Source organism: Eutrema salsugineum, unplaced genomic scaffold (assembly GCF_000478725.1).
Source record: "Eutrema salsugineum unplaced genomic scaffold, Eutsalg1_0 scaffold_1, whole genome shotgun sequence".
In the NCBI taxonomy this organism is placed as follows: Eukaryota; Viridiplantae; Streptophyta; class Magnoliopsida; order Brassicales; family Brassicaceae; genus Eutrema; species Eutrema salsugineum.
In genome coordinates, this window is record NW_006256909.1 from 13,643,652 (window position 1) to 13,670,994 (window position 27,343).

The following is a 27,343-nucleotide window of genomic DNA, read 5'->3' on the forward strand; positions in this document are numbered from 1 at the left end:
TGATTATGATAGTTAAAGGTTAAGTGAACTTGATATAAAGGCGCGCATTATAGTTATTGAACCATTAAGTCGACACAAAGGTCAAGTGGGAGAATGTAAGAATATTTATATTCATACCATCTCAACACTCCATAATAAGCAGAGTAGAGAACGTTCTCTATCTCGCAATAACAATCAAAATGCATATGATCATTCATATTTCCTCTATCCAGGTCCCACCTACCTTCCTTGGAATCGTAAGGAACCACGTTTGTGCCAGCATTCACATAGAACTTCCCGTCAATACATGCACTTCTGGGGTTCACAAAACTGTATTCGCAAGGGATGGGGTCAGGATCCCAAATTTGTGTTTTTGTGTCGAATACCTCGAACGAGTTCTTGCAGTAATAGGGACCTTTGCAGATTCTTCCTGCAACATCAATCTTTTGATCAACGACGCTAGCAGAAAGTGAAGATACCTTCTCCCGCAAGCATGGAGCCTCGCTCCACGTGTGAGACCGACAATCCAGAATCGACACACAAGAAGAGTGCTCAATGTTGTAGATATTTGAACCAACCGCCACGAGACCCGAAGGGCGAGCATGAGGAGAATGGGGAATCGCGAGGGGAGCCAAAACATACCCACTGGACTTCTTCTCCTCACTGGTGTCATTGGTTAGGGTTTGACAGAGAGTGTACCATCGAGAACAAGGATATAGGTCTAAGCACACATAGAGAATATTCTCGGTGTTTCCCAAGAGTGACCTATGTAAGAATATTTATATTCTTATGTGACCTATGTGTCTTTCGGTTTAATTGTAAAGATCAAGTTCATATCAAAGTTTAAGATTCTAATATAAAAGACGATACCGTGATGGATCGGTTTCGATTAAAGTCATTAGAATCTGGGTGTATTGATAACCTTTCTCCCTTACCTTGATTAAATTATACAAGTGTTTATCTTATATATATATGTATGTTATATATTGTGTGGTTGATTAAAAACATAATCACATAAAAGTACAACATATATATATATAACATATATGTATATAGACGAAAAGGTGCAACTTAAAGACGTGTGGTTTCATTAGTGTTGTTTCACTAATAAGGTGTAATCATTATTATAAAAGAACATAACCACCATTTTAGAAAGGTATCCATCGATAAACACAAGATTAAGAGAGAGAGTTTAAGATTCTTCATCCATCAGAAGAATTATTAAAAAAAAAAGAAGAGAAAGGGAGGATAAGTCAATTGATGAATTGATTCCACATTCAAGCCTATTGAAGATATGGATCAAGGTTAGTCTTTCTTCATCTACAAGTAATTACTGTGGTTGAATTAAATCAAATCTAGTAGGTCTTAGGAAGTAGATTTCATAATTGAAATCATTAAAGTAATTCACATGTGGTATCAGAGCCAAACTAGGTTTAATTTATTCACCAATTAAAATATGTGTTCATGAACAAAACATAATCGAATTCTGATCGTGCAACCATGAACGTAAGACTTGTTCCATAAATTGTTATGCTTACTGGATCAAGATTCATTGTCGCATGAATCTGAATTTATATATGCATGTATGGGCTTGTATATATAATAATGAAAAGACGCATGAACACCATTTTACTGCATCATTTAGAAATTCTGGGTTTATTGTTGACGGTTACTACATGTTCTATTTTGTGGATCAAATCACAATTGGAAAGTAGAAGAATAGTAATAACGCCGTTAATAAAGTAACCGTTTATGCATGAAAAGGTTTTTGTTCTCATGATCGCATGCATATCGGCATAATTCTTGAAGTTTGCATGCATAATTAAACAAAACTGCATGCACGTGTAAGGCATACTCGAAACGTAATTTTAGTGGTGTTGGAGAATAAACAATAATACTGCTATGCATGAAAAGTTATATGCATGTAACCGTTCTTTTGTTCAGGTCGCTCTACATAGTAAAATCATAATTTATGAAAACACCATTAAACTGAAGACATGCAGTTATTTAAGAAAGAATAAAACTTCTGCATAATAAAGTTTTTTATGTAGTAACTTAAGACACGTATATAAGAGCATAAAATATTTGCATGAGTGGATTCATAAATGTGAACAGAATCTATAATCATGGGTAATTTAAAATTTTCCGTTGTGCATTTGAATAAAAGGATAATTTGTGTTATGAAATATTAACACAATAAAAAATATATATATATTTTATCCATTAAAATTTTAATGTTTATATTGTATATAACATGTTAGTCACCAAAGTGGCCTTGTTATATTACATATATACATTAAAAAGTAATACAATTTATAATTGATCATGATTAAAGAGATGCTATAAATGACATTAAAGTTTTGATTGATCAATTGTTTTACTATCTATATTCTAGAAGATCACCCAAAGGTTGATCATTGAATATAGTTAGTAATACAAAAAAGATTAATCATTTCTTACTATAGTCAATAATATGCATACCCAAAGGTAGAATACTTATTTGACTTGCGTATGATTTGATTAATTATAAAAGTTTAAATTTAGCATCGATGAAAGTGTATGCATTTAAGTATTGCCCAAAGGTTGCTTAAATTCATACTTTAAAGTTTTTATTACGGATTTTGAATCTGTATTAAAGTCTCAAAGCACTAATGGGTAAGCATGTATAAATGTTTGCAGCTTCATCAAATTTGTTTGCATCTGCTAACTCTGTCATAAAGTTCAATGGGCTTAATTATGGGGAATGGTCCGAACAGATCCGGTTTACACTGGGAGTTATGGCATTGGACTCTGCCATATTAACTGATGAGGAGCCCTCAGCCATTACAGAAGATAGCTCCGAATCTGAAAAGTCTCGATATGAGAGATGGGAGCGATCTAACAGGCTGAGTTTGAACCTCATGAAGATGACGATGGTGGAAAGTATTAAGCCATCAATGCCTAAGACAGAGAAAGCAAGGGAATTCTTACAGAAAATTAAGGAGTGTTCCCACTCGGATTTGGCTGACAAGTCAATTGTAGGAAGCTTAATGAACGAGCTTACTACAAGAAAGTTTGACTGGTCTCAGCCAATCCATGATCATGTGACGCACATGTCTAACTTGGCAGCAAAGTTAACGACCTTGGGAATGGAGGTTCATGAACAGTTCTTGGTCCAATTCATCATGAACTCTCTACCTTTTGATTTTAGCCAGTTCCAGGTGAATTACAACACCATTAAGGATAAGTGGAACTTTAAGGAATTAAAGGCTATGCTGGTTCAAGAGGAAGGGAGATTAAAGAAGATGAAGGATCAAGTTGCAAACCTCGTAGGTCATGGAAGTGCCAGCAGCAATAAAGGAAAACCAAGTAGAAAGGACAAAGGAAAGGCTTTCATGAAAGGACCTGAAAACAAAATCCATAAGGAAAAGAAGTGTTTCTTTTGCAAGCAAATGGGACACTTCAAGAAAGATTGTCCGAAAAGAAAGGCATGGTTCGATAAGAAAGGTACGCATCAGGTTTATGTTTGCTCAGAACTGAATCTTATTGAAGTGCCTAATAATACTTGGTGGTTAGATTCTGGTGCCACTACTCATGTGTCTCATATTAAACAGGGATTCAGTTCGATCCAGCCCATAAGAGGACCTGAACAGTATTTGTTCATGGGAAATAGGATGAAGGCAAGAATAGAGGGCATTGGGACATATAGATTGATCATGGACACTAAGTGTCATTTGGATCTTGAAGGGTGTCTTTATGTACCTGAATGTGCTAGAAATCTTGTTTTCGTAAGTAGATTGGACAATTTAGGTTTTGACTTTAGGGTTGGACATGGTGTTTTCTCATTGTACCGGAATGATTACTTTTATGGTAGTGGTACTTTGTTTGATTCACTATACAAGTTCAATCTTGATTCAAAGTTCTCTGAATTCCTATTTAATATTGAAAGTCGAGGCATAAAGCGTAGTGCATCTGATGAAAGTTCTGCTTTCTTGTGGCATCAAAGATTAGGTCACATTTCCAAAGAAAGGATGATGAGGTTGGTAAAGAATGAGATTCTTCCTCAGTTGGATTTCAGTGACCTAAATGTATGCATAGATTGCATTAAAGGAAAGCAAACTAAGCATATTGTAAAGAAACCAGCCACTAGAAGCACTCAGCCTCTTGAGTTAATACATACCTATATCTGTGGCCCTTTTTATGCTCCTTCTTCGAGCGGTGAAAATTACTTTATCACCTTTATCGATGATTACTCACGTTATGGTTATACATATCTACTGCATGAAAAGTCCAAGTCAGTGAATGTCCTAGAGGTATTCATTGATGAAGTGGAAAGGCAGTTAGATAGAAAAGTAAAGGTTGTGAGGTCTGATAGAGGTGGTGAGTTTTTTGGAAAATTCGATGAAAGTGGACAATGTCCAGGTCCATTTGCAAAGTTACTTGAAAGGAAAGGCATTTGTGCACAATATACAATGCCTGGTACACCTCAGCAGAATGGTGTAGTTGAGAGGCGGAATCGTACTTTAATGGATATGGTTAGGAGCATGTTAAGTAATTGTTCTTTACCTCTTTCTTTGTGGGTATATGCCTTAAGGACTGCAATGTATGTACTTAACCGGGTTCCTAGTAAGGCAGTTCCTAAGACCCCTTATGAACTGTGGACAGGATGGAAACCTAGTTTAAGGCATTTGCGTGTTTGGGGTTGTCCAGCAGAAGTAAGGCTATATAACCCACATGAAAAGAAACTTGATTCAAGGACTGTCAGTGGATTTTTCATTGGCTATCCTGAAAAATCAAAGGGGTATACCTTTTACTGTCCTAGCCATAGTACGAGAATAGTTGAGATGGGTAATGCTCGGTTCATTGAGAATGGTGAAACTAGTGGGAGTGGTGAACCAAGAAAGGTTGACATTCAAGAAATACAAGTTGAAGTCCCTCCACTTGGTATTGTACCTAAGGTTGATGTTCCTATTGTTGCATCACAGTTAAATGGCACAATAGAACACCATAATGATGTACAAACCCCACTAGCTGAAAGTACAATTAATGAACCAGTCATAATTCAAGAAGAGAATAGTGAACCACAAGAACCATTACGGCTATCTGGAAGGGAAAGAAGATCTGCCATTTCAAATGACTATGTGGTTTATGCTATTGAAAGTGAATGTGACATAAGCATTGATGAAGACCCGAAGTCATTCCAGAAAGCCATGGAAAGTGACAATTCTGAAAAGTGGTTGATTGCTTCAAAAGAAGAGATAAAGTCTATGGATGATAACAAAGTATGGGACTTAGTAGAGTTGCCTAACGGTTTCAAAACCGTTGGATCTAAATGGGTCTTTAAGACTAAATGCGACTCGAAAGGTAACATTGAAAGGTACAAGGCTAGCCTTGTTGCTAAAGGTTTCACCCAAAAAGACGGCATCGACTACAAAGAGACCTTTTCTCCGGTTTCAAAGAAGGATTCTCTAAGGATTGTTTTGGCTTTGGTGGCTCATTATGATCTCGAGCTTCACCAAATGGATGTGAAAACCGCCTTTCTGAATGGAGAGCTTGAGAAAGAAGTATATATGGACCAACCTGAAGGGTTTGTGGCCACAGGAAAAGAACATCTGGTATGTAAGCTGAGAAAATCAATATATGGACTAAAACAAGCTTCTAGACAATGGTACCTAAAGTTTAATGATACCATCACGTCATACGGTTTTGTAGAGATCATTGTTGATCGCTGTATCTACATTAAGGTCAGTGGGAGCAAATTTGTGATTTTAGTCCTATATGTTGATGATATTTTGCTTGCTGCAAATGACATGGGCATGCTACATGATGTAAAGAAGTATCTCTCTAAGAACTTTGAAATGAAAGATATGGGTGAGGCATCTTATGTGATCGGAATAGAAATTCTTCGAGATAGATCACAAGGACTGTTAAGCTTGTCTCAGAAAGGATATATCAATAAAGTCTTAGAGAGATATAAAATGGATAAATGCTTCGCAGGGATAGCTCCAATTCAGAAGGGGGACAAGTTCAGTAAAATGCAATGTCCTAAAAATGAATTGGAGCGTAAGGAAATGGAAAAAATTCCATATGCATCAGTGGTTGGAAGTTTGAACTATGTTCAGACATGTACTCGACCAGATATCAGCTTTGCTGTTGGTATGTTGGGTCGATATCAAAGTATTCCCGGAATGGACCACTGGAAAGATGCAAAGAAGGTTCTCAGGTACTTGCAAGGCACCAAAGAGCACATGCTTACATATAGGAGATCCGACCAGCTAGAGGTCATTGGATATTCAGATTCAGACTATGTCGGGTGCGTCGATAGCAGGAAATCGACGTTTGGCTATTTGTTCCTATTAGCTGGAGGAGCAATATCAAGGAAAAGTGGGAAGCAGTCTGTCATTGCTACTTCCACTATGGAGGCCGAATTTGTGGCATGTTTTGAGGCCACAATTCATGCATTGTGGCTGCGGAACTTTATCTCAGGGCTTCGGATTGTTGACAGTATAGAGAGGCCGCTGAGAATTTATTGTGATAATTCCGCAGCTGTCTTCTTTTCAAAGAATGACAAGTACTCGAAGGGTGCTAAGCACATGGAGTTAAAGTACTTGTCTGTCAAAGAAGAAGTACAGAAACGTAGAGTGTTTTTTGAGCACATAAGAACGGATATGATGGTTGCGGATCCGTTAACGAAAGGATTACCACCGAAGGCGTTCATTGGCCATGTAGAGCGTATGGGTATTATAGATAAGACATTGCTGTATTGATTATGGTTTGCTCATTAGGTGTGTGACACTACTATGAATTCACTTAAAGTTATGTTTCTGTTTTATTAAGTATGTTATCAGTAAAGTATGTGTATACACTTAAGGTTCATGGATAACATATGGTTAAGTTGAGAAGTAAGGTTCTTCTCAACATAAGGAAAACTATCTATATAGAATTAGGATTGGTTTGTGATACATGGAAGGAATCATGTCGTTCAATGACGTGTGACCGCCATGATTCGATCAGTTCCGATTTTATTATGATAGTTAAAGGTCAAGTGAACTTGATATAAAGGCGCGCATTATAGTTATTGAACCATTAAGTCGACACAAAGGTCAAGTGGGAGAATGTAAGAATATTTATATTCTTATGTGACCTATGTGTCTTTCGGTTTAATTGTAAAGATCAAGTTCATATCAAAGTTTAAGATTCTAATATAAAAGACGATACCGTGATGGATCGGTTTCGATTAAAGTCATTAGAATTTGGGTGTATTGATAACCCTTCTCCCTTACCTTGATTAAATTATACAAGTGTTTATCTTATATATATATAGTTATATATTGTGTGGTTGATTAAAAACATAATCATATAAAAGTACAACATATATATATATATAACATATATGTATATAGACGAAAAGGTGCAATTTAAAGACGTCTGGTTTCATTAGTGTTGTTTCACTAATAAGGTGTAATCATTATTATAAAAGCACATAACCACCATTTTAGAAAGGTATCCATCGATAAACACAAGATTAAGAGAAAGAGTTTAAGATTCTTCATCCATCAGAAGAATCATTAAAAAAAAAAAAAAAGAGGAGAAAGGGAGGATAAGTCAATTGATGAATTGATTCCACATTGAAGCCTATTGAAGATATGGATCAAGGTTAGTCTTTCTTCATTTACAAGTAATTTCTGTGGTTGAATTAAATCAAATCTAGTAGGTCTTGGGTAGTAGATTTCATAATTGAAAGCATTAAAGTAATTCACAACCTAGCCTTGTAAACCTTTGGTGAAGCAAGGAGAGACCGAAAGCGCTTGGAGATGAGGGAGAGAGTGGGATAGTACAATCTAGAGACACGTGCGAAGCAGCTCACTAGCAAATCATCAGGAAGTGATGGAATTTGGGTGGACGTCTGCGACAGCTCCTTCTTTTTCTTCTTCGTCTTCTCCGGTGACGACATTGATGGATTAACGTGACGAGATCGCCAGGAACGAACGCAAGAAATTAAGGAGTTTTTAAATATAGGGTTGGGTCAAATTAATGAAAAGGGATAGTTTAGTTGTGGGCTTCGTTTATAAATTCTGAATTGTAATGGGCCTGAGATTTCTTGCCGTGCAAGAAGAGCTAATTAACAAAGTTGAAAAAGAGAGGGTTGTTTCAATTACTTCATATGCTGAAAAACCCTAGACATCACCTTCGTTATTTCATCTCCCACTGTGGCTCAGCCTCTACCAAAACCTCGAATTGCTTTCACGTTGGACTCGATTCTTCATTATTCCTGGGAATTCAATACTCAAGGTAATGTTCTCACCTTGGCTGCGTTAAAAATTCTTTTGTTTTCCCTCAAGCGCATATCCCATATCGTCTCTGTCTGTGATTCAATTTTCAATCGTTCGGATCATCTTTTGATTCAATATTTATGTGGATTTTGAATGGTTTTGGTTTCCGGCAGTCACTGTCACGGAATGGCACACGCGAGGAGATATCGTCTTCTGGAGATTGAGGTGGCGGCTCGTAAATGGTGGGAAGATGAGGAGGTGTTCAGGGCTGAGTCTCGTAAGGAAGTTCCAAAACCAGGAGAAAAGTTCTTCTCAACCTTTCCTTTCCCGTATATGAATGGTTATCTACATATTGGGCATGCCTTCTCACTCTCCAAGGTTGATTTTGCTTCTGCTTATCATAGACTGAGAGGTGCCAATGTTCTTCTTCCATTTGGCTTCCACTGCACTGGTATGCCAATTAAAGCTTCTGCGGATAAGCTCTCTCGTGAGATCCAGCAGTTCGGAAACCCTCCTGTGTTCACTGCTGAAGACAACACCAAACAAGCTCCCAAAGCTGAGGAGGATACACCAGCGTTACCTGATAACTTCAGGGGAAAGAAGTCAAAGGTGGCTGCGAAATCATGTGGACAGGTTTACCAGTGGGAGATTATGCGCCGCTTTGGACTCACTGACAGTGAGATAGCAAAGTTCCAAGATCCATACGAATGGTTGTACTACTTCCCGCCATTGGCTGTTGAAGACCTCAGGGCATATGGATTGGATTGTGACTGGAGACGGTCGTTCGTGACCACTGATGTTAATCCCTTTTTCGATGCCTTCGTGAGGTGGCAGATGAGGAAGCTTAAATCTATGGGAAAGATTGTCAAAGACCGGAGGTACACGATTTTCTCACCTTTAGATAAGCAACCTTGTGCTGATCACGACCGTGCTACCGGTGAAGGTGTTCAGCCTCAAGAGTACACTCTTATTAAAATGCAAGTACTGAAGCCATTTCCTCTGAAGCTGAGTCCTTTGGAAGGAAGGAGAGTGTTTTTGACTGCAGCTACTTTGAGGCCTGAGACCATGTATGGACAAACAAACGCATGGGTATTGCCTGATGGGAAATATGGAGCTTATGAAATCAATGATTCTGGCGATGTCTTCATACTTACTGAGAGAGCTGCACTAAACCTTGCCTACCAGAACTTGTCAAAGATCCCTCACAAGCCTTCTTGCTTGGTTGAGTTGACCGGTTATGATCTGATTGGGCTCCCTTTGAGGTCTCCTCTGGCAGTGAACGAGATCATCTATGCTCTGCCCATGTTAACCATTCTGACCAACAAAGGTACTGGAATTGTCACAAGCGTGCCTAGTGATGCCCCTGATGATTACATGGCTTTACATGATCTAAATGCAAAACCTGCACTTCGAGCAAAGTATGGTGTGAAAGATGAGTGGCTACCATCTGAGATTGTACCGATTATCAACATTCCAGAGTTTGGGGATAAGGCTGCCGAGAAGGTCTGCTTGGATCTGAAAGTTCAAAGTCAAAATGATAAGGAGAAGCTTGCAGAGGCAAAAAGGTTGACTTACCTGAAAGGATTCACCGAAGGAACCATGCTTGTTGGAGAGTTTGTTGGTAGGAAAGTTCAAGAAGTCAAGAACATTATCAAGGCAAAGCTTATAGATTCTCGTGAGGCAGTTATATACAGTGAACCTGAGAAACCGGTGATGTCAAGATCGGGTGATGAATGTGTTGTGGCTCTTACAGATCAGTGGTACATAACGTACGGGGAATCAGAGTGGCGGAAAATGGCTGAGGATTGCTTATCAAACATGAATCTCTATTCTGAAGAAACAAGGAATGGCTTTGAGCACACTTTGAGCTGGCTCAATCAGTGGGCTTGCTCACGGTCTTTTGGTCTTGGAACTCGTATTCCCTGGGACGAACAGTTCCTTGTGGAATCGTTATCTGATTCTTCTCTTTATATGGCCTATTATACAGTTGCACATATCTTTCACGATGGAGACATGTATAAAGGCAGCAAGTCTTTGATTCTCCCTCACCAGATGAATGATGAAGTCTGGGAGTATCTCTTCTGTGATGGTCAGTATCCAAAATCATCTGACATTCCCTCGGATCTGTTAAGTAAGATGAAGCAGGAATTTGACTACTGGTACCCTCTAGATCTTCGAGTTTCAGGAAAAGATCTTATTCAGAATCATTTGACATTTTTCATCTACAACCACACTGCACTAATGGCGAATCGTAACTGGCCACGTGGCACCAGATGTAATGGCCACATTATGCTGAATTCTGAAAAAATGTCCAAGTCAACTGGCAATTTCAGAACCCTGCGACAGGCTATTGAAGAATTCTCTGCCACTGCTACAAGGTTTGCTTTGGCTGATGCTGGTGATGGCGTTGACGATGCAAATTTTGTTTTTAAAACTGCAGATGCTGCAATTTTGGGTCTGACAAGAGAGCTCACATGGATGGAAGAAGTCTTGGCTGCTGAGTCCTCTTTGAGAATGGGCTCTCCATCTACATATGCTGATAAGGTGTTTGAAAACGACATGAACATTGCTATCAGATTGACTGAAAAAGCCTACAAAGATTGTTTGTTTCGGGAGGCACTTAAGAATGGGTTTTACGACTTACAAAATGCTCGAGATGAGTATAGAGACTCTTGCGGCAGTGGCGGCATGAACCATAACTTGGTACTGAGATTTATGGATGTGCAAACACGCCTCATTGAACCAATCTGTCCCCAGTTTGCAGAATATGTTTGGAGGAAGCTTTTGAAGAAAGAAGGCTCTGTGGTAACGGCAGGCTGGCCAACATCAAATGAGCCAGATTTGGTTCTCAAGGGTGCTAAAAAATATTTGCAAGATGTTATCGCCTTAATGGGAAAGCTTCTACGTCCCAGTCCCAAGAAGGCTGCTAAAAAAAATGCGCAAGTAACCGCAGTGGCAGAGAAGAAGCTGAAAGGCCTTGTATATGTGAATGAGCAATTTGATGGATGGAGAGCTCACTGCCTTAAGATTCTTCAAAGCAAGTTTGACCAACAGACAGGTTCTTTTCCTCCAAACGAAGAGATACTTGCAGAACTAGCGGAGATATTGCTGAGGGATCGACAAGCAAAAAACTTCGAGCAAATTCAGAGTCTTTGCATGCCTTTTATTAAATACAAGAAGAATGAGGCAATAGCTCTTGGCACTCAGGCTCTAAATTTGAGGTTTCCTTTTGGAGAGATGGAAGTTCTTGAGAGTAACATGGACTTGATCAAGCGGAAAGTTGGTCTTGAAGAGGTTGAAATATATTCTGCAAGTGACCCTAGTGATGTTGCTAAAGCTGGTCAACATGCTTCGTTCCTTAAGCAGAATCCTCCATCTCCGGGCAGTCCAACCGCCATCTTTGTTAACAGTTTAAAAGCTAGTTTTAATATGACAAATCTTCATTATATTTGTTTTCTATTAGAACCGGCATGTGTCCTTAGATTTCATTACAAGATTCAAATCCTGAACAAATAAAGATGATGAATATATCACTTAATTACAAAGCCTTTTTAGTTCTAAAATTCGATCACCTTGTCCTCAGAAACCCACGAACTTCAGTGAGGAATACTGCTGTTAAAAGTTTATAACAGTAAAAGTACTATAATAGGTTTATAATTAGTCAATGGTAAATTCAAGGCCTTACGTCGAAACAAAGCTTTGGGTACTTGAGTGAGTTTCAAAGTTTATAAGTGGCTTGATCATATGGAGACAAGTTTTACGTTGAATTTACACAAACCATTCTTGGATATATTTGTGCTCTGTCTTAATACTTGTCAGATGAAAAATCAACCTGCAAAAGGTAGTACCACTTGTTAGAAGATTAGGAATACTAGCGAAATGTGCTAAAAGTTTATACAGTGAGTGCAAAAACAGAACGTTACCATATCTTTTGAGCATAGATGAGACAGTAGCTGAAGCTGAGCATTTAAATCCTTGTACTTTTCGGTTTTTAAGGTCACTGTCATTGGATAAATCCACAAAAGATGACGTCATATGAGCCATAAACTCCTTCACATATCTTTTGGAAAATAAAAAGAAGGTTATTGGTTAGGCCACATTCCATAAGCATAAAGATCAAGCCTCTGAGCCAATGAACGCTGAATAGAAGTAACATCATTTCAAGAAACAGAACATACAAGAACAAAGTTAGCCAAAATTCAAATTTTAGAACTGCTAATTTTCAGCAATTGTAGGAATATCACCATACAATACAACAAAGAAAATGCATCTATATAATTACTTATCACCCTACCAATGAAACTCCAACATAAGGAAAATTCTTCACTGTATCTGAATTGGAATATTGTTGCCCATGGATACATCGGACACAAAAACTAATTTTTTGAACAAAGGTATTTTACCCTCTACAACAAAACCTCATAGTGGTACTGCTACTAAATTAACCACTCAGATTTTAAACAATCATTACACTCTTTAAATCGTGTTGTTTTCTTTTCACGAATGAAGTAAAGAGAACTCAGTCTATTCAATAGAAAAACGATCTAAAAGAAACTTTGGTCACAAAATAATCTTAACAACAAAACAAATGACATCAAATGATTGGAAGTGAAACAAGAGACAAAGCCATTCATCAAATAGTAACAGCAAGAACCTTCACGAGATCATATAATTCAGGAACTGTATACACATGATCACACCACTCAACTTTCCCCCAAATTTCACAAACGTTGCGCCTTTCAAGCGCAATCACTGCACAGCAAATCTTCTTCTCATAGACGCTACGAGGCCTGGGCAAATCATCTTTCCAAAAAACCGTCATCTTTCCACCATAATCAGCCAATCTAACATGAGCATCGAGAGAGAACTTGGGTAGTCCTACCAAACCCTTCAAACATCTCCACATTCTAAGCTTAGTGTCATACCATCTGAACACTCCGTAGCAAGCAGAATACAAAATATCCTCTATCACGCAATAAGTAGAATATGGATGCATATAACGATTCATCACCCCTTCAACCACGTCCCATGTACTTTTCTTAGCATTGTAAGCAACCACCTGGTCCACCTCTCTGCCATTTATAACGTGGAACTTTCCATCAATAGATGCGGTTTTAGGGCAGAAGAATCTGCATTTTGTCTCGCTGCAAGGGATGGGCTCAGGATCCCTAATGTGTGTTTTTTTGTCCAACACCTCGAAAGAGTTTTTGAAGGAACCTTCATCTTTTTCTCTCATTCCTGCTACATAAATCTTTTGATCAACTACGCTAGCAGAAAGTGACGATAGCTTCACCCGCAAGCTTGGAGCCTCTCGCCACGTGTGAGACATGCAATCTAAAATCGAGACGCTAGAGGAGTGCTCTTCAATGTTGTAGATATTAGAACCAACTGCCACGAGACCCGAAAATTTCACACGAGTAGAATGGGGAACTGGGACGGGAGTCAAAATATACCCACTTGACTTCTCCACTTGACTGGTGTCACTGGTTAGGGTTTGATCAGGTTTCCTGCGGAGGGTGTACCAGAGAAAACAAGGATAGATCCCTAAGCATACATAGAGAAAATTCTCGGTGTGTCCCAAGAGTGACCTGGCATTGTAAAGCTCTGGTGAAGCAAGGAGAGATTGAAAGCGTTTGGAGACGAGAGATAGAGTCGGATAGTACAATCTGGAGACGCGTGCAAGGCAGCTCACTAGCAAATCATCGGGAAGTGATGGATTTTTGGTTGGCGTCGGCAACAGCTCCTTCTTTTTGTTCTTCTTCTTCTCAGGTGACGACATTGACGGAATCGCCTTAGGTTTTTGCTAAAAAAGTTAAAACAAACGTAAGGAATTAAGGGGTTTTATAATTCTGTAAAAAAAAATAAAGATAATCTAGTTTTGGGCAATATTTTTGCAGGAAAAAAACAACTGTTGTGGGCATGATTTATAAAAACTGAATTTTAATGCCTCTGATGTAATTTTTACTATATTAGATGTGCCATCTGCTTGACTTTGACTTGTAATTTCTTGTATTTTCCGTTTACCATCTATACTTAATTGTTCATTTGCTTATGTGTTGAGTTTCCGCTACAAATTTTTTTTTTTTTTAATGAATTATCTCAAAAACATGTGTTTATTTTTCATTTGTTGTGATGTGTTTATGTGTCTGGTATACTTAAAACGAACCGCTGGCAAATCAATTGTATTATTTATTTTAATCTCGTACTAATTTTAAATTATATAACAAGGTTTAATCTCAATTTTACTAAATTTTGATTTAATTTTCTACTCTGTAAATAATTTTTAATTGTATAATGGTATAAATTGATAGTTTAAGGCTCTTTCATTCAATCTTGGATTAGGTAAGTAAATTTTATTTTGTCTCATGTTTTTATACCCGACTCAGAAAGCAAACTGGAGTATCCTTTGGATCACCGGGTTAACGGGTTTAACCAGGTTGAACCGGGTCAACCACGGATCCGATTAATACAAGTAAGATGGTGTTTCATCCGATTAATGTTACCTCCAAAAAAATTTTTGTGACAAAATCCACATTCTAAAATCCATTTTTCTCTTGAATCCTTCGATTGAATCACATAGGACCAAACAATATCATTTTTTCCTTGGATTGAACGATTTGCAGCAGCTATATTTTCATAATTTTCTGTTTGGTTTATCTTGAATAACCTGTTAAAAAAAAACCAATAGACTTCAACCAAACATTGATTATCAAAGGATACTTCATGTGAGAATAAAGACAAAATTGATGATGGATAAACTCCTAAAAGAAATAAATATGTTTTGTTTCATGAACGATAGCAGGTGATGATACAAACATAACTCAAACTTTCAAAGTACACAGCAAACCAAGAAGTAATTGATTTGAAGCAATTATATGAAAAAGAGAACAAAATTTATGATCCTAAACAGACAATCAACTATATTTGAAAAAGAGAAATTGAAAAAAGAAATTATAAAAGAGACTAACTTAATGATGTGTGTTCGAGGTGGATAACACAATTGTTCTTAGTTTCAACGAAAAGTTCTAAATAGGTATCAAACTGTGTAAACCTTATAGTTTAATGATTTAATCCAAAATCAATTCAAATTCCTTAGTTATTATGATTTTTTTTTGAACCAGCACCCAACCGGTTCATCCGAGTCACCGGGTTCCAGGTTAATAGCGGTTTTTCTGGATTTTTCCGATTCTATTGCTGGTAGATTTTAACAGTAAATCCAAATCGGAATAATAACTGGGTCCCGGTTCAACCAGTCTAACCGGATGTGTCGGTCCGGGTATAAAAACATTCTTACGTTAATTTTTTAGACTTGTGCAATAGAACAATCAAAGATGGAATATGTGAGGATTCAATGATGATTATATTATTAATGGTTCTCTGAGTTCATACTTGCTGGTGAATAGAATAATTTGTTGTTAGTTATACATGTTTGTCGAGAATGATCAATAATCAGCTAAATTTCATGGGAAATTATTTTCTAGAAAAAAAAAACTGATCATAAGTTTTGTAAAAAGAGAATTATATTGAGTTTTACAAGCTTGGATGTGAAGATGGTTAATGATTATATGGTATCATCATTAGCAGTTAATATTTTTTTTGAGTATATGAGAAGATACCAAATAAATAATAATAAAATTAACTAACACAATCGAGGACTATTCACACGCCATTTTTCAACGAGAAATCTTCAAACAATCCTTATGTCTATTATCCATGCAATATCTCTCTCTTTGCGTGAGACTAGTAAATATTAAAATGTGTCAGCTGATATTTTCTCTTTCTCATACGCAACTCTTCGCGGTTTTCAAAACTATTTTCTAGAAAATGATAGAATATAGAAAGAGAAAAATTTCATTTTTCTCTAATTTTCGCCTTCTTCACCATTCTCCTTATTATTACATGTTAACAATGATATGTGTTAACATCTCTACTTGTTAACTTGTTAACAGTATGTAATACTTATAATGTGTTAACTAGTATATTAACATATTAACAATAATATTGTACTTATAACATTTGGACACTACTTGTTATTATTGTTATCACGCTACCAAATATCGGATAATACGTCAACAAACACTATGTATTATTATTAACATCTTAATAAATATCTGATATTTTGTTAGCACGTTAACAAGTATCATATATTTTATTGCATCATAGTAACATAGTATGTTAACATGTAACATATTTAGATATTATTGTTAATAAGTATAGATGTTAACATATATCATTATTAACAAGTAGAGATATTAACATAAGATGTTAACTTGTATTACATATTATTGTTAGCATAACCTGGACAAACGATAACACTCATATATAGTTATCGGATATATATATATACATTAAAGTTAGCAAACGATGACAATAATATATGGATTGTTATATCGTCATCTACCACATAATACTTGGATACACCATATCTTATGGCATTTGACAGGTGTCATTATCCAGGAGATAATTATCAAGGTTATCTCTGACCCCAACTGACGAGCATTAAATGCTGTTGTTGGTTAATTCCTTTTTTTTGCAGCTACAAATTGTAATGACATCAACTGGTGTAAGGGCATCTCCATCGCAGGATGAATGGAGTATGATAGGTGGGCCCAACATCATTTTTTGTCTTTAAAATTAATAATAAAAGCCCAAATCCAGTCATACGGTATTTTTCTCACTGATACCGATGAATCTAGAGTATGACTGGATACATGGCAGTTTTTCATTCGCCTATGAAGAAAAGTGGGGACAAATTTTGTTCGTACCATTTAATCGCATAACCCCAATTACGGGTTCACGGATAGAGATCGGTTTTTAATACAAGTTCTTCATTGTTCTAAAAAAATTATTAAAATATTCTTATGATTCCCGTTAAAAAGATCAGCGATAGAGATGCCCTAAGGGTAATAGCATAAATTTTTGCTGATGTAGCACCGACCACTTAATTTCTAACTTTTTTTTATATAGACTCTATTAACCAGTTAATTTTTGTTATGAACCAAAATGATCATATTTTTTTCTAGATATGGTGTTACTATCAATATTTTATGTTCTTAGATAATTGAGCAAATCTTATTTATCTATACATTTGTTTTAACTATATTTTTTATGTGTCAATAATAGGCATGTTAGAGACGTACAGGAATGGGTTATTTGTTGTTACAGATAGTTTTGTGTTTACTATGCTTTACTTCATCGATGTATTTCGCTTTAGTTATCTACTCTGTTTTGTCTTTGTTCAAACATTAACATGCAAAGACATAAAATATTCAAATATACTTAACAATAAAGAGTTAATAACAACTGAATCGAAATCGATGTGAACCATAAATATGAAGTGTAGAGAGTCAATATTGTCTAACATAATACACCCTATATAGCAATCGAATATGTCATTTAAATCCAACAAAAATCAGCCTTTAATTTTAAAAGCAGAAGACAACCGAGTAACACAAACAAACTAGATGTAAAATACATAGAACAAAAATGAAAAATTCATAATTCTCTTTAGATCATTTATTTATAAAATTTATTTATAAAATTACATTTAATAGACATATATAATCCGTGCAAGTTAACTAGTTTAATAATATAAGCAGACGTTAAAAAATGAATTTTAATGAGCCTTAATAAAATTTGAACAAGAGTTAATGAACCAAATTAAGATATACACAAATCGTCTACACCTCATAAAATATGAAGACTGAAAAACATTAGCGACACTCTATATGAACAAAGGTTGTTTTACCCTTTACAACAAACTCAATTCTGCTGCAAAATTATAAACAACGACCAAATACTCTTCTAAGTTTGTTGTTTTCTTTTCACGAATGAAATTAAGAGAACTCAGTGTATTCAACACAAAAAACGATGTTTGGTCAACAAAATAAGCTTGACAATCGAAAAGCGACATCAATAATTATTAGAAGTGAAACAAGAGACAAATCTATTCATCAAACCGTAACAGCAAGAACCTTCACGAGACCATATGGTTGATGGACCGTAAGCACATGATCACACCACTCAATGATCCCTAGAATTTCACTTGAAAGGCGTCTTTTAAGCGCAATCTCTGCACACCATATCTTCTTCTCATAGCCGCCACTAAGCCTAGAATCAAACAAATCCCCTCCCCACATAAACGCCATGTTTCCACCATGATCAGCCAATCTAACATGAACATTACGATGGAACTCAGGTAGATCTAGCAAACCCATCACATATCTCCACTCTTTTACCTGATTGTCATACCATCTCAACTCTCCGAAAGACACAGAGTACAAAACGTTATCTATCTCGCAATAAGAATCAAGTTGCATATGATCATTCATATCTCCTCCCTCCAGATCCCACCTACCTTCCTTGGAATCGTAAGCAACTGTCTCTGCACCAGCATTCACGTAGAACTTCCCGTCAATGCAGGCGCTTCTGTGATTAACAAATTCGTATTTCGTCTCGCTGCAAGGGATGGGGTCAAGATCCCAAGTTTGTGTTCTTGTGTCGAACACCTCCAACGAGTTCTTCAAGCCACAGCCAAATTTGCGGTTACTTCCTGCTACATAAATCTTTTGATCAACAACGCTAGCAGAAAGTGACGTTAGCTTCTCCCGCAAGTTTGGAGCCTCGCGCCACGTGTGAGAAGTGCACTCTAGAATCGAAATCCAAGAGGAGCGCTCTTCAATGTTGTAGATATTAGAACCAACCGCAACGAGACCAGAAAAGCAAGCAGGAGGAGAACGGGGAATTTGGACAGGAGCCAAAACATACCCACTTGACTTCGCCTTCTCACTGATGTCGTCATTGGTTAGGGTTTTATTAGGTTTCCTGCACAGGGTGTACCAGCGAGGATAAAGGCCAGGATGGAACTTTAAGCACACATAGAGACAACTCTCGGTGTGTCCCAAGAGTGACCTGGCTTTGTAAAGCTCCGGCGAAGCAAGGAGAGATCGAAAGTGCTTGGAGACGAGAGAGAGAGTGGGATAGTACAATCTAGAGACGCGTGCGAAGCAGCTCACTAGAAAATCATCGGGAAGTGACAGATTTGGGGTCAACTGTTTCTCCGGAATCGGCAACTGCGACGGCTCTTTCTTCTTCTCCGTCGTTGTCGACTTCCTCTCCTCTAGTGAAGACATTGACGTAATTAACGTGACGTGATCCCCTTAGGTTTAAGCTTAAAACAAACCTATGGAATTATGGTGTTTTGCACTTGTGCTGGGCTTCAATTATATATACTGACTTTTTAATAAGCCTCTATAAATTTAACAATACATTTCATATTGTGCAATAGACCTGTGCATTCGGGTTTGATTTATTTTTTCTTTCATATTTCGGTATACTTTTTTTGGTTTTAGACAAATTTTAAAATACATATAAATTGTTTTGGTTAAAAGCACCAAAATAAAGAAAATTACTTTTCTTCTTTAACAAGTATTATTTAATAAATTAAAAATAATCCAACCAATCATAAAAGTTATTGTAAAATATAATTGGTAACACAATTTCCCATAAGTATTGCATAAAATTTTGAAAACAATTTATATTGTGAAACAAGTAAAAACATCAATAATAACTTATATTAAAACGGAAAGAGTATAATTGAGGATATTGCGGTTATTTTGGTCTACACATAACTAATATATTAATGGTTTTTTACTTTTAAATATAACTAATATTTTGAAAATATGTAATAATATCTCAGGTATTTTGGGTATCCATGTTTCTTCGTTGATGATTACATATTCAAACCATGTTTGTTCGTTGATGATTTCTTACACTATCCTCCATTTGTGGTAATATATGTTTTCTTTTAACAACAAAATCAAGTGATCAAGTCATTTAGGAGATCTCGTGTTCTTGAAGACACGTGATAGAGTCAATCGTATTGGATTGATGAGAGCTTGGGGATATGATTTAGAAGATCTCGTGTTCCATATTCCTAAGAATGAAGCTTATATAATACATACATTTTATATAGAAGTAATGCAATCATATTAAGATATACACAAATCTTCTACGTCTACACCTCGTAAAATATGAAGATAAAAAAACACTAGCGACCCTAGTTATAAAAGATAGGACACAAAAACTGTAATTGTGGAGCAAGAATATATGAACAAATTAAAGTTGTTTTACCTTTTACAACAAAACCTCATTCTGCTGAAAAATTAACTACTCAAAATTATAAACAATTATCAAATACTCTTCGAAGTTTGCTATTTTCTTTTCACGAATGACGTAAAGAGATCTCGGTCTATTCAACACGAAAACAATTTTTGGTCACCAAGATAAGCTTAACAATCAAAGAGTGACATCGAATTATTAGAAGTGAAACAAGAGACAAATCCATCCATCAAACCGTAACCGCAAGAACCTTCACGAGACCATATGATTTAGGGACCGTAAGCACATGACCACACCACTTTACTACCCCTAGCATTTCATGCGAAAGGATCCTAATAAGCACAACCTCTGCTCACCAAATTTTCTTCTCATAGCCGCCACCAGGCCTAGAATTAAGCAAATCCCCTTCCCACAAAACCGCCATGTTTCCACCATGATCAGCCAATCTAACATGAACATTACGATGGAACTCAGGTAGATCTAGCGAACCCATCACATATCTCCACTTTCTTACCTTGGTGTCATACCATCTTTGTGCCAGCATTCGTGTAGAACTTCCCGTCAATACATGCACTTCTGGGGTAAACAAAACTGTAGCCGTCAGGGATGGGTTCAGGATCCCAAATTTGTGTTTTTGTGTCAAACACCTCGAACGAGTTCTTGCAGTCACCTTTGCAGATTCTTCCTGCTACATATATCTTTTGATCAACGACGCTAGTAGAAAAGTGGAGATACCTTCTCCCGCAAGCATGGAGCCTTGCGCCACGTGTGAGACCGACAATCCAGAATCGAGATGCTAGAGGAACGCTCTTCGATGTTGTAGATATTAGAACCAACCGCAACGAGACCAGAAAAGCAAGCACGAGGAGAACAGGAAATTTGGACGAGAGCAAAAAGATACCCACATGACTTCTTCTCCTCACTGGTGTTGTCATTGGTTAGGGTTTGATTAGGTTTCGGGCAGAGGGTGTACCAGCGAGAATGAGTAGTACACCTTAAGCACACATAAGACAACTCTCGGTGTTCCCGGAGAGTGACCTAGCCTTGTAAAGCTCCGGTGAAGCAAGGAGAGATTAAAGCGTTTGGAGACGAGGGACAGAGTCGGATAGGAGCCTATTTGTTGCTCATTTGGATGGATCATCCAGATGAATCAGTCAAATGATGTTTGTTTAATTACATAAATTGACTCATCTAGATGATCTAGATGAATCATTTGGATGACTTATAAATTTATGAAGAAATTTGAAACTCATCCAACTGATTCAATTTGAAGCATTTGGATGAACATGACTCAGTCAAAAAAATCACTTTTTCTCGATAAAACATGTAAAATCTCATTTTTTCATAAAAAACGTAAAATCTTGTTTTCCCGTAAAAAACGTACAATCTCGTTTTACCGTAAAAAACGTAAAATCTCGTATTCCCGTTTTTCCGTCAAAAAACATAAAATCTCGTTTTCCCATCAAAAACGTAAAATCTCGTTTTACTGTAAAAAAACATGAAATCTCGTTTTCTCGTCAAAAACCTAAAATTTTGTTTTCCCGTAAAAAAACGTAAAATCTCGTTTCCCCGTCAAAAACGTAAAATTTCGTTTCCCTGTAAAAAAAACGTAAAATCTCATTTTTCGTTAAAAACATAAAATCTAGTTTTCCCGTTAAAAACATAAAATCTCGTTTTAACGTTAAAAACGTAAAATCTCGTTTTAACGTTAAAAACGTAAAATCTCGCTTTCCGTCAAAAACGTAAAATCTCGTTTTTCCGTTAAAAACATAAAATCTCGTTTTTCTGTCAAAAACATAAAATCTTGTTTTTCCGTTAAAAACATAAAATCTCGTTTTTCTGTCAAAAAAATAAAATCTTGTTTTCCCGTTAAAAACGTAAAATCTCGTTTTCTCATTAAAACGTAAATTTTCGTTTTCTCGTTAAAAACATAAAATCTCGTTTTTCCGTTAAAAACGTAAAATCTTGTTTTCTCGTTAAAAACGTAAAACCTCATTTTCCCGTTAAAAAACATAAACCTCGTTTTCCCATTAAAAACGTAAAATCTCGTTTTCCCGTTAAAAACGTATAATTTTGATTTCCCTTTAAAAACGAATTTTGTTTTCCCGTCAAAACGTAAAATCATGTTTTTTGTCAACAACGTAAAATTTTGTTTTTTCTCTGTCAAAAAGCATAAAACTTCGTTTTTCTGTCAAAAAACGTAAAATTTTGTTTTTCCGTCAAAAAACATAAAATTTTATTATTTCGTAGAAAACATAAAATTTTGTTTTCCATCAAAACATAAAATCTCATTTTCTCGCCAAAAACGTAAAATCTCATTTTCATTGCTCATTTGTCAATTTCTCATTTAAATGTTTGTGTTGTTCATTTGTTATGTGCATCACTCAAATAACTCATCCAAATGAATCATTTAAATGGATCATCTAGACAAATGAACAAACAACAGAGCCTAGTACAATCTAGAGAAGCGTGCAAGCTCAATATCAAGGAAGTGACGGTTTTGGAGTCGACTGTTGCGTTGGAGTCTGCTCCCTCTTCTTCTTCTCCGGTGACGACATTGACGGCTAAACGTGACGATACCGCCTTAAAACAAACGAAAGGAACTAAGGAGTTTTATAATTAGGTTTGGCCAAATTTGTAACAAGGGAAAAATCAATTGTCGGCTTCAATTAAAAATACTGAATTTTAATAGGCCTCAATAAATTCGAACAAGAGTTTTCTTACTGCGCAAAAGTTAATAAACAAATTCAAGAAGAGAGGGGTTTTCTTGATTCACCTACTCTAAAACTAGAAAAAAAAAATTCACAACAAATCGCTACTACTCTGAATCAGCAATTTCGTTATTATTATCAGACACAAGTTTCTTCATCATCTTCTTCTTAACGACTTTCTCGAACTCGACTCCGGACAAAGACAAAACCTGGTTCAACAACAGTCTCACTCCACTTCTCTTCACCAGCTCGTACCTCGGCTTGATCCTCTCCTGCAAACTATACCCGAAAAACTGCGGAAACTTCACGAGCTCCGATTTCGGATAATCCATCGTCTGAAAGTAATCCCATTTCGGCGTCAGATTCTCTTTCAAGCTGAAAGTATACAAAGCTCCATATCTAGAGATCATGATCCCAATTTCATCTATACCATAACCTTTCTCGAGGAAGAACTCGGTCACAGGCTTAAGATTCGACTCGATACTAAGTCCAAACGTTTGCGGACACCGATGAAGTAGAACTGCGACATCGACGTTAAGCGACCTAAAATACTCCATGGTCGGACGTAGCTTGTCTTCCACGCTGTAACTCATGATGTTCGGACATCTGGTCAAGATTCTCCCAATCTGTTCTTCAGAGAGACCGGTTTGTGTCAAGAACTCGACCGTTGAGGTGAGTTTCTGGCGGCTGTAAGTTAAAATGGCCGGGAAACGGTAAATGATCTTTGCCCATTGGTTCTTGTCGATGCCTAACGTCTCGAGGAAGGTCATGGTCGGTTTGAGATTATCGGTTAAGCTGATTCCGCAGATCTGAGGGCGTTTGCAGAGGATTGTTGGGATGTCTGATTTAGGAATCCCGAGGTCTAGAAGAAACTCGACGACGGGTTTGATCTTTCCTTCGAGGCTGTAGTAAGGGAAAGCTGAGAACTTTCGAGTGATGGTTTTGATCTGCTCGAGGGTTAGGCCAAGGTCGAGAAGGTAAAGTGTTTGAGGTCGTAATGCACCTTCTGTGTCGAGTTCGCTGACGCGAGACACGGCTCTTAGCTTTCGTGTGTCTAAGGCGGAATCAGTGAGACCACGAGGTGGTGAGAGAGGAGCTGGAGAGGAAGAAGAAACTGGTCTTGGGTCGGTTGGTGGATCAGGAAAGCTCACGACGAGATCAGAGAGAAGATCTCCGTGTTCTTCGTGAAGATGTTCGAGGTATGGAATTAGAGAGTCTCGGATCTCAAGTGTGGTTAGCTCTCTTCCTGTTAAAACATCCAAATGATCAAACTTTTCAAGCTGATGTAAGTTTTAAGAAGATGAAGAGAAAGGATCGAACCTACGAGGTATCGGGCTTTATGAACAGAGTGGAGTCTAGAGACTAAATGGTCAATGAAGTGTTCGGATTTGTTGATTATTCTAACGGAGACACTGTTGCTAAGACCTTGTTTCTTGAAGAAGAGAGTTAAAACGGCTTTAGCTTCTTCTTTCTCGGCTGCAATTAAGTTTGGAGGCACAGGTCTTGGGTTAAACTCGACTCTGTTCTTTAATCGAACGCCTATAAACACATCGAAACGTACCAAGATTTTTTTATTAGATTGGGAAAAAGAGATGAGATTCTTTTCTTCAATGACTCGTTCTGAATTACTCACCAAAGGTTTCTTGTCGGAAAGAGAGTCTTCCCGTGAACCAAAGCTGTGCCCTGCAATTACTAAGAATCAAATGCATTCAGAGATTTGAGATATTCAAATTATTTCACATGAATAAGATCAAACACTCGAAAGAGGAAACTTATTCAAAAAAATCGAAGCATTGGGTAAATATTAATCTCTTTGTTCAACTCCAAATTAATCGAGATCGAATAATTCGGACCAAAGTGAAGATGTAATAACTAACCTCGTAATGGGATTAGCTCTTCTAGCGATGAAGAAAATCTCCGACGGTCCTAACTGACTAAAAGTTTGCATTATTTGGGTTTTTTTTCTCTTTCAATGAAGTCGATGCAACAGAGAAGTAACTAAAATCCAATCTGCTGAACATTGAAAGAGAGGTGATAAAAGCCATGAGAAGCAGACCAAACAAATAATCGCAGAAAGTGAAGGAAAATCCTAAAAGGAGACGAATTAATCACCTTCTTCGTTAATCGTGGAGATTCCGAAAATTTTCCCGAGACAATTTACGGAGGAAGAGAGAGATTCAGATTCAGATAGAAGAAGAACCCTGGAGCAAGAATGGGATTTTGAAATGACATGATTGGAGGAGACGAGATAAAAGTTTTAGTTTTTCATATAAAGGCCAAGTTTTATTAGTTTGGGCTTTCTTTTTTCATATAAAGGCCCAATTCATTTGTCAACTCTCTCCACTTCCACCTTCTCTCCATGAGATGACAACAGATTTGCTAGCTTCATCTTCAGGTCTGATACAACTGCAGGATTTGATAGAAATACATCTAACGATCGAACAACTCCTTTCCGCTCAATCTCTCTAAACGTTGATGCCACACCTCTCGCAACCAAATCTCGATGGTTTGTGTCCTGAGTGTCCACAAGATGAAGCAAGAACTCAAGTAAAGAGCGAGTGATGTGTGGATACTGTGGTATTGACCATGCAATCAGTAGAGCAGCTGGTTCAACATTCATTATATTATCGACTCTTTCGTCAAAGAAGAGCCAGTCGTAAAACAGAGCCAGCTTAACGCCTTGTTCGATGTATTGGTTGTGCCTAGAAAGTTCAAGAAACCATCCTATGATAGCCCATCTTGGCAAGATCTCTGATCGGATGATTTCGTTACTCGGGTGAATCACACAGCAGATGAATCGCACTATATCGATCAAAAGCGTTTCTTTTTCAGGACCTAAGAGAAACTTCTTCAAGAACCATATCTGATGCCGCTTATGGCTTCCTAGTTTCACATTTCCAAGCAAGAACCTTAGTTGAGTTTCCATCTCAGGAGTGATTCGGAGAAGGAAGTATCTACTCGAAGTTTTCGACTTGTAAATCCGCGAAATGTCAAAGTTTACGAACAAATCGTTCCATATCTCTCTGAACTCAGACAAGTGAACTAGATCCAGCAATAACCGGAGAAGATCTCTTCCAATCTTCAAACACAAATCCATCTGCTCTCTAAACATTTTAACACAGAATTTGATCTCCAATCTCTTCAAATTTTCGAGCTTTGCTACGCCTGAAACCTTACAATGTTCCGCTAATAAACGAAGAAAACCATACAGAGCACTAGTCAAAACCAAAGGAGAATCTTCAAGCAAACAATCCCATTCTTCAAGAAACAAGCTTACCAATTCAGAACAAAGCCAAACATTCTCATCACCATAATCCCCACTTCCAATTCTTCTTAGCAAATACACGAGCAAATCCTCAAGCCCAACACTCGAAACACCGATCATCTCCTTCGTTACCCAAATCATCTGCTCCTTAGCGGAATCAACAAGCTTACCATACAATTCAACGACGATTCCAACGAGCAAACTAGTGAAAAACGCATACCCATCAGCGACGAGAGCGTGTAGATGCTTGATATGGGTTTTACGAGAATCGGAATCACATAAAACGCCATAGACGATGGCTCTATTGAGCTCAAGATACTCTTGCGGGTCTGGGATTTCCAGGGAAAACGGTGGCCGGAGTTTCGGCTCGAGGCTCTCGTAAGCTTGACGCAGCGAGAGTTCGAGATGGTTTTCGACTTCGTGTAGAGAGACTCGAATCAGTTTCGACGCAACCAAATGGTTTCCGCTTTCCATCATCCCCTTCGAGAGAGAGAGAGAGAAGTGATTTGGGGGTAAAGCTTAGGGTTTGGTTTCCAATTTTGACTTTTGTTATTGTTTAATTCTGATTTTGACTTTTGTTTGGCTTACAGATCTAGAAAACGACAGAGCTAAATGCCGTTTTGCTTTTGTTAACCGAATATGTGATTCCGATAACATAGTGTAGAAGACCTTGAAAGCACAAAAGAGTCAGTATAAGAGCATTTCCACCCCTTAAACCCACTAGGGATTCTTAATATTTAGGCCCAAATTTTAAGCTGCTTTCCCTAATCAATTAACACGACACTTGATTAAGAGACTCATTAAGATCGATCTTTACAAATGATTCTTAAGATTAAATGCATTTTTCAACTAATTTTAAATCCATTTTTCCTTTAATATCCCATAGGGTATCACCCATGGAGGTGGTCTAAGGGCTTGAAAAAATAATCTCTCTATTTGGTAAATGAGGTGTGCTTATACCTCAAGGAGTAAAATTTCTAAATGTGGACAGTTCTTTGGGAAATCCGGCTCATTCA

General features: G+C 37.3%; 6 protein-coding genes and 1 pseudogene across 8 annotated transcripts; 1 reads left to right on the plus strand and 6 right to left on the minus strand.

Annotated features, from left to right (window-relative positions):
* Positions 1–53: 53 nt before the first annotated feature.
* On the minus strand, positions 54–7,912 carry LOC18029320 (F-box/kelch-repeat protein At5g51250). Its single transcript, XM_006414621.2, has 2 exons — positions 7,722–7,912; positions 54–744 (listed from the first exon to the last, which is right to left on the minus strand). The coding sequence occupies exons 1-2, from the start codon at positions 7,910–7,912 to the stop codon at positions 54–56; spliced, it is 882 nt and encodes a 293-aa protein (XP_006414684.2).
* A 505-nt stretch (positions 7,913–8,417) lies between these two features.
* Positions 8,418–11,747, plus strand: LOC18029321 (leucine--tRNA ligase, cytoplasmic). The gene has a single exon (XM_006414622.2). The coding sequence runs from the start codon at positions 8,418–8,420 to the stop codon at positions 11,745–11,747; it is 3,330 nt and encodes a 1,109-aa protein (XP_006414685.2).
* A 1,117-nt stretch (positions 11,748–12,864) lies between these two features.
* On the minus strand, positions 12,865–14,010 carry LOC18029322 (F-box/kelch-repeat protein At5g51250). The gene has a single exon (XM_006414623.1). The coding sequence runs from the start codon at positions 14,008–14,010 to the stop codon at positions 12,865–12,867; it is 1,146 nt and encodes a 381-aa protein (XP_006414686.1).
* A 4,174-nt stretch (positions 14,011–18,184) lies between these two features.
* On the minus strand, positions 18,185–19,363 carry LOC18029323 (F-box/kelch-repeat protein At5g51250). The gene has a single exon (XM_006414624.1). It carries the CDS (start codon positions 19,361–19,363, stop codon positions 18,185–18,187), a length of 1,179 nt encoding a protein of 392 aa, XP_006414687.1.
* Positions 19,364–20,580: 1,217 nt separating this feature from the next.
* Positions 20,581–22,909, minus strand: LOC112082384 (annotated as a pseudogene).
* Positions 22,910–23,020: 111 nt separating this feature from the next.
* On the minus strand, positions 23,021–25,441 carry LOC18029324 (transcription termination factor MTERF5, chloroplastic). Of its 3 annotated transcripts, none has more exons than XM_006414625.2 (5): positions 25,175–25,441; positions 24,940–25,072; positions 24,696–24,745; positions 24,383–24,601; positions 23,021–24,308 (listed from the first exon to the last, which is right to left on the minus strand). In XM_006414625.2, exons 2-5 carry the CDS (start codon positions 25,008–25,010, stop codon positions 23,170–23,172), a joined length of 1,479 nt encoding a protein of 492 aa, XP_006414688.1. In that variant the 5' UTR covers positions 25,011–25,072; positions 25,175–25,441; the 3' UTR covers positions 23,021–23,169. The 3 variants fall into 3 exon arrangements, with proteins under 3 accessions (XP_006414688.1, XP_024005089.1, XP_024005090.1); XM_024149321.1 differs by having other exon boundaries at positions 24,696–24,754; XM_024149322.1 differs by having other exon boundaries at positions 24,940–25,075; positions 25,175–25,286.
* On the minus strand, positions 25,368–26,852 carry LOC18029325 (integrator complex subunit 3). The gene has a single exon (XM_024149323.1). It carries the CDS (start codon positions 26,802–26,804, stop codon positions 25,386–25,388), a length of 1,419 nt encoding a protein of 472 aa, XP_024005091.1. The 5' UTR covers positions 26,805–26,852; the 3' UTR covers positions 25,368–25,385.
* Between the last annotated feature and the right edge of the window lie 491 nt (positions 26,853–27,343).